Source organism: Diaphorina citri, unplaced genomic scaffold (assembly GCF_000475195.1).
Source record: "Diaphorina citri unplaced genomic scaffold, Diaci psyllid genome assembly version 1.1 scaffold73, whole genome shotgun sequence".
Lineage (NCBI taxonomy): Eukaryota > Metazoa > Arthropoda > Insecta > Hemiptera > Psyllidae > Diaphorina > Diaphorina citri.
Genome location: NW_007377510.1, coordinates 580681 through 592123, shown reverse-complemented (window position 1 = coordinate 592123; position 11443 = coordinate 580681). Strand labels below are relative to the sequence as shown.

The following is an 11443-nucleotide window of genomic DNA, read 5'->3' as shown; positions in this document are numbered from 1 at the left end:
ACCCCTTCCCTGCATGGTACCTGGCTAGTCAATAGTGCTGCACACATCTGGGGCATGAGGCCATATGACAAGTAAGTTAAACTCATAGTTAAAGACTGTAATAGGTTTTTCAAAAGTTTCAAAGGAATACTTATCTACCTACTTAGTGGTTATTAAGTAGTTATAAATCAGATTGAGGAAGGGAGGCGGAGAGGAAAGGAGAGGGGAGGGAGGAAGAGACAAAGAGGGAGGATCGACAGTGTTGAGTAAATAGAAATGGACGCGAGAGATTTTGAGAGAGAGAAAAAAATAATAGAAAGTAAAAAAAAGGATGAGAGACTATACCAGTAAATCATGTACAGCCATAATGGAGGAGTTGCAATTGGGAAAATATATAAAAGGTTGTGAAAAATCCAAATCTGTGATCAAGATCGGTGCAACGCTTGGCGGCATTTCGGCCGCTTTTTGGCGGTTTTAGGTGTAATTCAATAATATCTCGGGAACGGTGTGAGCTAGGGACTTGAAATTTGGTATGTAGACAACAAATGTGACAGGGATGCAAGAAAAAACTTTTGGTTAGGATAGGTGCTGCAGTTGGTGGCTTTTTGGCGGTTTTCGACCGCTTTTTGGTCGTTTTCAGCTATACTGACTAAACGGTTAGATATATTGTAAAGGTTACAATAGAAGAACACCCAAATAAGCATCATTCAATAGGATAAGGAAAGTCGTGTGATGTTTACACCAGATTTTTTTTTTTTTTACTTTCTATTACTAGAGTATAGCGAGCTATACTAGTTATTTTTCGAAAACTCCAACAGATTCGGAGCAATTTGAGTGGGTCATACATTGGTGGACACCCTGTATGTACCTTTTTTATACTGTCGGCTGAGACTAAAAAGTTCCATTATGCCTCTATGATGCTTGCCAAATAGGTACAAAACCTAGGCACCTCTAGCCCATACCTACTTCATATTGATATTGACATTGCAAATTCGTTTTCTCCATCAGGCACATCAGCTCTTCAGAGAATTCCTCGGTTGCATTCCTGGCATTCGGTGAGGGTTGGCACAACTACCATCACACATTCCCTTGGGATTACAAAGCGGCCGAACTGGGCAACTACAGACTGAACTTAACCACGGCCATCATCGATATGTTTGCCTGGATAGGGTGGGCGTACGATTTAAAGACAGCCTCCCCTGAAATGGTTAGCAGGAGAGTCGCCAGGACGGGAGATGGAACCAGACATGGCCACAGCCATGAGAATCAAGTGTGGGGCTGGAATGACGAGGATTTGACAGAGGAGGACAGGATGCTAGCGGAATAAACACATTGAAGACTGTCCATCACCCCAATTTAAAATTCTTTCTCTCAATGAAACAAATTCCAATCAGATATTTGGAATTGATGCTTCAGTGCAGCTTAAGAGCTAGTATTTTGTTAATTAATATGGCCCTTACTGTCACTGTGAAATGATGTTGGGTACTCTGTTTAAAGAGTTCTACATATGCATATGATTGGATTACCCATGCAATTTTAAACTTTTGTTCTCCCATTGCTTGGAAGTAGATAAATATGGTAGTGTTAGTGGACTTTTGATCCAAAATTTGGTGGTCCAAGTCCAAATCATGTCATAAAATTTGGCATAGTATATTGATCGAGGAACAACATTAATTTTTGAAAGCAATAATGCTTAACACAGTCTACTCCTGACTTAGAAGGTACTTTACTACTTTATGCTTATGCAATGCATGCAGAATAATAATGGTGTTTTATTGTACCTACTAAATTGTACTACTACTAAACTTTGTTTTAATGTAAGCTTCACCTGGAAGTCTCGTGAAGTTGATCAAGCCACGGACCTGACAGGGAAGATTATTTAAGTAGCTTGATGACTAGTTTCAACACAAAAAAAAAAAAAAAAAAAAAAAAAATCGAAAAAGTAGGAGATACCAACCTCATTGAAAATGAAGGAACCCCTACATTGTGCGTCTGGACTTTTGTGTTCTGATGTGCTCCACGCGACGTTCTCAGACCCCCAGTCTACTCGTACACAGAGTCCTATTTTCCAATATATGTAGATTATGTAGTACCTGCCTCCTTATTACCTACTTACTTATTCTTAACATTAGCGACCAGAATTTATTGTAGATAACCAGTAGGCAATGTAGGCATGGGTATTTACATCGTACTTTAAAGAGTTCTACATATGCATATGATTGGATTACCCATGCAATTTTAAACTTTTGTTCTCCCATTGCTTGGAAGTAGATAAATATTTTGTTTTATTGTACCTACTAAATTGTACTACTACTAAACTTTGTTTTAATGTAAGCTTCACCTGGAAGTCTCGTGAAGTTGATCAAGCCATGGACCTGACAGGGAAGATTATTTAAGTAGCTTGTGTGTTGTATGTGAGCATGTGTAGGTATGTAACTATTGATTTATAGTTTCTGTGCCAACATTGTTTTATTAATGTTTATTTAAAATAATAAAAGTATATGTAAATGTAAATAAAAAATATTGTTCCTTAAGATTTTAAATTTTCAAATCATCATGGATCATTGGAAAAAAGTATCCTCGTAACTTTTCAGATGGGGTAGGGAAGAGGGGTAAGAAATGCGATTTTAAATTTTCAAATCATCATGGATCATTGGAAAAAAGTATCCTTGTAACTTTTCAGATGGGGTAGGGAAGAGGGGTAAGAAATGTTAACCATGTAGGGTGCTGTTTTAGAAATAGTAACTTTGGAAGAACCCATTAATTTCATGGTGATTGTACATTCCAGTAGGATTTTTTTTTCTTTTCTTTTTTAAGGCCAAGGCAGCAAGGACCTACTAAGTGCTATGTTCAATAATTATTAGGAGGTCAAAGATCAATTTTTGTTGTAACTCTATCATCAACACAATATAATATAAGTATGTAAGTATACAGTATAACATTTATCCTACTATTATTATAGGTTATTTGTATCTATGTACCTTAACCATGTAGGGTGCTGTTTTAGAAATAGTAACTTTGGAAGAACCCATTAATTTCATGGTGATTGTACATTCCAGTAGGATTTCTTTTCTTTTTTAAGGCCAAGGCAGCAAGAACCTACTGAGTTCTATGTTCAATAATTAATAGGAGGTCAAAGATCAATTTTTGTTGTAACTCTATCATCAACACAATATAATATATGTATACGGTATAACATTTATCCTACCATTATTATAGGTTATTTGTATCTATGTTTTTTTCACCAGCTACCTACCTTCTTACTACCTATACATAAGTATCTAAAATTTTGTACAATTTTTTTCTGTAAATTTAGACCATTCTTAATTAGTGTTGATAGCTATCAATAGTTTGCCCTGCTGTTTTAATTCAGGTTGACACCTAGCTTTGAAAAAGGAAGAATGTTTAGACTGGTATAAGAGATGAAGATTTCTGCAGTTAGCTCTACAGTATTTTTTGATAAATATAAACTAAGTAACTAACTTTCTCAAAAATAAAGTTTTATTTATTTACCTACCTATTTATTTTATTTGATTTAAAATAATAAAGGAATACTCCATTTTATTTTCAATACTTAGAGAAAATTACTCGTTTTTTCTTTGCATCATTATTTTTCTGCTGGGGTAACAGGGAATAGTTGTGAACGATTGTTTTAAGTTTCATTTGAGCTACCTTATAACTCCATGCTCTATTCATATTTCTTGAGAAAATAGTTTTGACCCATCTGTACTTCTAAATCCTTGGTATCCTTTTGTATTAGGACGGTTAGTCCTCTGAGAAAAGTAAAATCTCAAATCAAGGAGATGAGATTGGACATGGTTGAATGAATTAATTTTCATGACTTGATAAACCTAATCAATTAGCGATTATCAGATGAACAATGTTCTTAATTGTGATTTTAATTTGCAAATCTCTTCGATTCTTCAGAGCAAAACCGCCTGGAGGAATTTAGATTGTTCATGTTCAGAAAATGGGAGCGCCCGTCTTTGTATCTAATGTGACCTAACGGTAATGTCTTGTTCGTATGCTAGGTAACGAACATTTGATAGTTTAAATAAATAACTATTTGGGTTAAAGGTTTTTTTTTTATTTTAATATTTTATATCAATTAAAATTTATCAATATAAACAATTAAACATCAGATACCTGTAATTTTGTAATAATCTACATCGTATAAAAGTAAAAATTCAATAGATAAATAAAGTCATATTTAGAGCCATAAAAAGTGTTAGAATCAACATTTAAAATTCTACAAGTGCGCAAACATTAAAGTTGTCATTATCATTACATCATATTCCAACGCGCAAACCTCAATGTACGTGTACCTCACCGAAGAGAGTAAAACCTAATATCCTAATAACCTTCCGTACCCAACATGAGGACTGACGGACTACAAATATCACCTGGCAATCTAGTATACGCACGGAGAGTGGTGCAATGGAATGGGTTCGGTCTACGGCTCTTTCAAGATTCCTTATCTAATCTTGTTCGAGTACCAAACCTAGTGCCAAATTGAGTGATTAAACAGTTCGTCAGATCAGTGTTAATTCCCACTATCTTTATCGTACGCCCGGGGTGTTGGTTCATAAATATTCAAAAACTTTGTAGTATACGCACGGAGTGTGGTGCAATGGAATGGGTTCGGTGTACGGCTCTTTCAAGATTCCTTATCTAATCTTGTTCGAGTACCAAATCTAACCTAGTGCCAAATTGAGTGATTAAACAGTTCATCAGATCAGTGTAAATTTCCACTATCTTTATCGTACGTCCGGGGTGTTGGTTCATAAATATTCAAAATATTTCACTTTTCAGAGTTTTTAATTTTAAAATAGTGTTCTTTTAACGCAAACGACCTAAGAGTTAAAGCCCCTTCCGGAAAATAATACATTACTTTCCTTGTTATAGGATAAGGAAAGTAAAAAAAAGTGTTCTGTTAACCAAAGTACTTATTTATCGAACAAGGAATTTTTAGAGGTACCTATACCGACACCTATGATGTGGACTGATTAAAAGCTTATTTTTATTTACCAATTCGTATTGAGGCTCAGAAATAGGTAATTTTTTTCTTTTCTGAGTTCTGACCTTACAGAAAATAATACATTACTTTCCTTGTTATAGGATAAGGAAAGTAAAAAAAAGTGTTCTGTTAACCAAAGTATTTATCGAACAAGGAATTTTTAGAGGTACCTATACCGACACCTATGATGTGGATTAATTAAAAGCTTTTTTTTTTATTATTTACCAATTCGTATTGAGGCTCAGAAATAGGTAAATTTCTTCTTTTCTGAGTTCTGACCCTCTAAGCATTTTGTTCTTTCTAAGTAATTTAATTGACATTGTCCACAACTAGGTATACGTGGAAGTACCTTTAGAAAAACAAAAGTCATGTAGGTAGGTCGGTCTGTAATAGTATGTAAATTCAATTGATAAAAAAGCCAGCCCATATGAGAGGAACGGGGTGAATTACTTTGTCAAGTTGTTTCAGATAGGGGAGATATTGGAAATGATAGTCACGTTACAAAGTACTTTGTAAAATTTGAATGCTTCCCCATTTTGAGGTATATTCGTCCCAGGTAGCAAGCAATAGATAAATACCTACCTCAATTTTTTTGGGATGGGGTATTGCAAAGGGTGATCCGGGCAAAAGTTGTGAATAGGCTCTCTAGCTTCACCGCAAAATAAATCATTTATGAGATTAGGGGTGGGTTTCATTAACCTTTTTTAACCCCTATCGAGGGGCAGAGGTCCCATGGCTTTTGCCCTTATTCCTCCATAAGAACCTTATTATAGTCACGTTACAAAGTACTTTGTAAAATTTGAATGCTTCCCCATTTTGAGGTATATTCGTCCCAGGTAGCAAGCAATAGATAAATAGGTACCTACCTCAATTTATTTGGGATGGGGTATTGCAAAGGGTGATCCGGGCAAAAGTCGTGAATAGGCTCTCTAGCTTCACCGCAAAATAAATCATTTATGAGATTAGGGGTGGGTTTCAACAACCTTTTTTAACCCCTATCGAGGGGCAGAGGCCTCATGGCCTTTGCCCTTATTCCTCCATAAGAACCTTATATTTTCTTTTAGAGGAAGCTATAGTGCTAAGCATTATTTCTTCCGATTCTCTTCCCATACCTGTCATTCATACAGAAAACAATGTAGGTACTTGGTTCAAACGAAGATTAGTTAGACAGCAAAATTGCCCTATCATACGTCATGTTTGACATGTCAGGGTCGAGGCTAGGAAATCCCAAATTATGACAACTTTTTACTTTTTATTTTAGCTACTTACCTAGATCGCATATCTACAAGATAAACTGTCTTTAGTTGAGCTTCATTTTTTTCTTTTAGAGGAAGCTATAGTGCTAAGCATTATTTCTTCCGATTCTCTTCCCATACCTGTCATTCATGCAGAAAACAATGTACCTACTTGGTTCAAACGAAGATTAGTTAGACAGCAAAATTACCCTATCATACGTCATGTTTGACATGTCAGGGTCGAGGCTGGGAAATCCCAAATTATGACAACTTTTTACTTTCTATTTTAGCTACTTACCTAGATCGCATATCTACAAGATAAACTGTCTTTAGTTGAGCTTCAATTTTCCCTCAGTATGGTAAGATAGGTAGGTACAAATGCTTCCCCATTTTGTGTTAGCTTGTTCCATTACCACGTAATTTCAAAGGATATTAGGCGTTTTCACAAACTTTCTATTTAAAATTCAGAAAAGGAGCAAGGAAAAGAGATAAGGAGGAGAGTCTTACCAGAAAATCTAATTTTCACAAAGTGGGGGAGAAACAGCTGCCCGGAGGCGCCGAAAATTTAGGCGCGCGTGTGATGTGAAAGCTTCCAACTTGAAGTTAGTTCATTCATTTTCTTGGAAAGTGTCCGACATTTTGGCGCTATGAGTTTGATGAAGTTGTCGTTACTTCTGGGTCTCGTGTGTGTGGGGTTAACGGTAGCCGTAGTGTTTCTCAGCTATTCCTTGTTAATGTGTGAACACCATGAACTGTCTACCAGCAAGCCAACACCGAGTAAGTTTGCCAGTTGTTTGAATAATTTTTTAATGTGTGAACACCATGAACTGTCTACCAGCAAGCCAACACCGAGTAAGTTTGCCAGTTGTTTGAATAATTTTGTTTTTAAATAGGTAGGTAAGGAAATGTAGCATAATTTCCTAGGCCCATTTAGGTCCCCAAAGTCCTATTACACTCGCAACGTATTTGAGTATGTTTTGACGAATTAAATTTATGAGTTCAATTTTTATTACCTACTTGATAATTTCCTAGGCCCATTTAGGTCCCCAAAGTCCTATTACACTCGCAACGTATTTGAGTATGTTTTGACGAATTAAATTTATGAGTTAAATTTTTATTACCTACTTTGATCTTTTTTTTTTTCACTCAGTAGTAATACCTCAAGTACTCAGTAGGTAATACCTTAAGACCTTTTGTCCCCACAGTCCATTTTTTTTTCTCTCTTTTTTAGTAAAAATGGGTTTGCAGAAGAGTAATTTCAGATTGTTCTTTTACCGTTATATACCTACTTACTTACCTTTGATTCATGTATACCCAATACGTATTACATACCTATACAACCTACATTACCTACACAATTATCACCTCATACCTACAAAGGTAAACAATTAGGTTTTTCAGCTATAGCGACAAAACGGTTAGAGATATTGTAAAAGATAGGGTAAAAGAACACTCAAATAAGCATCATTCAATAGGATAAGGAAAGTCGTGTGATGTTCACACCAGATTTTTTTTTTTCACTCAGTAGTAATACCTCAAGTACCTCAGTAGGTAATTTTGTCCCCGCACCTTAAGACCTTTTGTCCCCGCAGTCCATTTTTTTTCTCTCTTTTTTAGTAAAAATGGGTTCGCAGAAGAGTAATTTCAGATTGTTCTTTTACCGTTATATACCTACTTACCTACCTTTGATTCATGTATACCCAATACGTATTACATACCTATAGGTACAACCTACACAATTATCACCTCATACCTACAAAGGTAAACAATCATCTCTTCTCGCGTCTTATTTATCAGCTAGGTATGTAGTATGTACCTACAAAAATTGTTTTTATTTGGGTAAGGTAAGCAAATTAATATTATGTGAAGAACTGTGACTTTTCCATTGTTTGAGTCCGAGTGTTATCCAAATCTAAATGTTATTGTTCATGACTTATCTCAGTACCATGTGGGTCAAGACGAGACGTACATACCGATTCTGTGTCCAAAAATTTTTTTTTTTTTTTTTTTTTTTTTGGGTAAGGTAAGCAAATATTATGTGAAGAACTGTGACTTTTCCATTGTTTGAGTCCGAGTGTTATCCAAATCAAAATATTATTGTTCATAACTTATCTCAGTACCATGTGGGTCAAGACGAGACGTATACATACCGAGTCTGTGTCCAAGTTTTTCAATCAGATTTGGGGGTGTGTCCAAATTTTTTCATCAGATTTGTGGGTGTTGTATTTTTTGGTTAGGCTTACTGAAACCTACATAATTTTATTAGACTGTGCTGTGTCCAAGTTTTTCAATCAGATTTGGGGGTGTGTCCAAATTTTTTCATCAGATTTGTGGGTGTTGTATTTTTTGGTTAGGCTTACCGAAACCTACATAATTAGACTGTCAGCTTAGAACAAGTTGTCCCATTCATTACCTTTTCCAATTATACTCGTATACTAACAGTTTTGGTTCAATGTGACACCCATTATACTACTAAGTACTGACCAAGCTTCGACAGGCAGCAGAATCTCAGTCGCTCTCAGGCTCTATCACCGCATAATGGCCAGATCAAGATGGTTTCTTCAAATGCAATTCCTTCACTGTGTTCTAGGTTCTCTCATGTCGACACCAAACCCCCTCGAGCCATGGGAGAAAGACTTTCGTCTGTCACCAGCCATCACACCGTTTCTGTACGATTTGAAACTGCATCCGGATCTGAAAACCGCACTGTTCACCGTTGAGGAGAAAATCCTGGTCACCGTAACCCATCCGGTAGATTATATCTATCTTCATATTGACCGCCTCAATGTGACCAAATCAGTAGTGACTCAGAATGGAGTACAGGTACCCGTCAAAAGAGCCTTCTCCTATCCGAAACATCAATACTGGGTCGTTCAACTGGAGAAGAACCTGGAGCTGGGAGAGTGCACCCTGGAATTCACCGCGGACGGGAATCTGAAGAAGCAAGACATTGTGGGATTCTACCAGAGCACGTACCAGGCGATCAGTGGGGAAACCAGGTAAGTTATTGATAACTCTATGTAGGGAATTTTGAATGAGCTATGCGCCAAATTTTATTGGCTGAATATCTTTCGAATCGCCACACATTCTTATCGTAAAGAGCAAAATAACGGCTCTTTTACATAGTGCTGTGCCCATTTAAAATGGAACGATTTTTCTCTCCTGAAAAAATTTCACTTTGCCGCCTGGCTCATTTAGAATCATCAATATACCAGCCTACTTAACTTACAACTATGAACCAGGGGCTCATTTCTGAAAGGGATGGTGTTGTATAGGTGCGTATGTTGTAGGTGCCGATCCATTGACATTGAGAGCCTGAAAACCAAAAAAATCACCCGTTTAAAAAATGGGACAGTCATCTTTTGAGAATCAGCACCTCAAGTTAGGCGTTGGAGTAGGGTATTTCCTAAACCTGTTATAGTCCTATCGGTTTCGAGTAGGGCCATATATTCAACGTATGGCCCTAACTAACATGTTCGGCGAAAAACAGTCATAGGAACAAGTCGATTATTAGCGCTAATATTTCGTACCATATCGTTAAGCGTTCCATTTATCTACCCAACCCAAATGACATTTGTTTAGTAATTAAAAAAAAATTAGGCGATTCATGTGTTTTTTGTCCCTCACTTTCCATGTGTTTCCATAAAATCAAGCCATGATGTTGCTAGAGCTGTCGCTGTTATTAATATTTGCATTATCCAGCCCGCCGCGTCATGGTAACAGATGGTTACATCAACTTTTCTATAATTTCATAATAAAAAACTCTAAAGTTCAACTTTTGCATTACGAAACGAGAACGCTTTTTTACTTCTTTTTTTTTTTGTCCCTTACTTCGCTTGCTTTTCTCTTTGTTAGCATGAAATTCGTTGAATACGTCTCTGATAGCTTCAGGATATGTCCGCTGTTTCTGGTGTTTTAGTTAAGAGTCAGTAGTAGTAAAGATGCTGAGCGTTTGCAAAACTCATGTTTGTTTTAACTATACGCACATATTCCTGATGTTTAATTCGGCCCTATATTAGCACGAGAATAAAATGAAGCAAATTGAAACGTTTACCACATTTCTGAAATTACCCGTTGAACGTTTTTGTCTCCCTATTTGCACAGGTGAAACCGAACGTCAGAACAATTAACATGATTACTTCGCACGATCCAGATTCTATACTGCGAGAATAGAGAGCCCACAAATCCTATGACATGGAGGAAAATGTTTGGGCTTTTCTTTTGTCATTCGATCTCTGACGAAATATGTCCGATCTATTGAGTTCAACTATTTGTGCCAGTGAAAAGTGTCGTCTAACAAGGTTATTTATGGTTTTTGTTTTTTTAATTAACAATAGTAAAATAATTATTTTTAATTGTTCTCTTCTCTCGTTGTCCAGATCAAGAATTTCATTGTCATTTATACAGTGCAATCATTTTTTTTTTTTCCAATTTATTTAAGAATGGTTCCGTTTTCTCAAAGTTTCCCAGTGGAGCACGAAATTTCAATGTCACACGAGGTGTCCCTGCTTTGTTTAGTTTTGTGTTTGAATGGATTCTCAGCAAATAACAGCAGATTCCTGTTTCATATTTCGTTCGACCTTGCTTGTTGCTAGCTTGTCATAAATTACTTCACACAGAGGTTTTCAACAAAATTGTTTATCTGTCTGTATGTCGGTCTGAGTTTCCGGATAGATGTAGGTTTGTAGATGTTTGCGTACTTTACTTGACATGAATGAAAATGCATATTTACATTTAGATACGTACTTTACTCGTACTGGAAAAAAACAATTTTGGAAATAGTTTATGTTACCTACTCAGTCTTTGCTCAAGTTACTTGGTCCCAGATTGGGCACCAAATAAAATGTCCTTTTGCATTCATTTACATTTCAGACCAAATTTAGCTTACATAGAATCATAAATTATCGGAGTAACATTATATTTTGTAGTCTCTCTGTCTAACTTTATGTACCATGGTTTTCGGTGCCGTGCTTTGTGCTTCGTTTATCTGTCTGTATGTCGGTCTGAGTTTCCGGATAGATGTAGGTTTGTAGATGTTTGCGTACTTTACTTGACATGAATGAAAATGCAGATTTACATTCAGATACGTACTTTACTCGTACTAGAAAAAAACAATTTTGAAATAGTTTATGTTACCTACTCAGACTTTGCTCTAGTTACTTGGTCCCAGATTGGGCACTCCAAATAAAATGTCCTTTAGCATTCATTTACA

The 11443-nt window shown here is 36.2% G+C and overlaps 2 protein-coding genes and 1 long non-coding RNA gene across 3 annotated transcripts in view; all 3 read left to right on the top strand.

The window, feature by feature from the left end:
• Positions 1-11: 11 nt before the first annotated feature.
• LOC113472314 (acyl-CoA Delta(11) desaturase-like) lies at positions 12-1334 on the top strand. Its single transcript, XM_026832011.1, has 2 exons — positions 12-71; positions 988-1334. Exons 1-2 carry the CDS (start codon positions 55-57, stop codon positions 1304-1306), a joined length of 336 nt encoding a protein of 111 aa, XP_026687812.1. The 5' UTR covers positions 12-54; the 3' UTR covers positions 1307-1334.
• Positions 1335-2693: 1359 nt separating this feature from the next.
• LOC113472322 lies at positions 2694-3563 on the top strand. Its single transcript, XR_003394691.1, has 2 exons — positions 2694-2941; positions 3199-3563. It is a non-coding gene; the product is annotated as an uncharacterized LOC113472322 (long non-coding RNA).
• A 1189-nt stretch (positions 3564-4752) lies between these two features.
• The window catches only part of LOC113472354 (endoplasmic reticulum aminopeptidase 1-like), a 34297-nt gene continuing 27606 nt past the window's right edge, over positions 4753-11443 (top strand). The window contains exons 1-3 of the mRNA XM_026832070.1: positions 4753-4921; positions 6522-7008; positions 8822-9230. Of these exons, the coding sequence (XP_026687871.1) occupies positions 6879-7008; positions 8822-9230 (539 nt within the window). The 5' untranslated portion in view covers positions 4753-4921; positions 6522-6878. The remainder of the gene's footprint in view (positions 4922-6521; positions 7009-8821; positions 9231-11443) is intronic.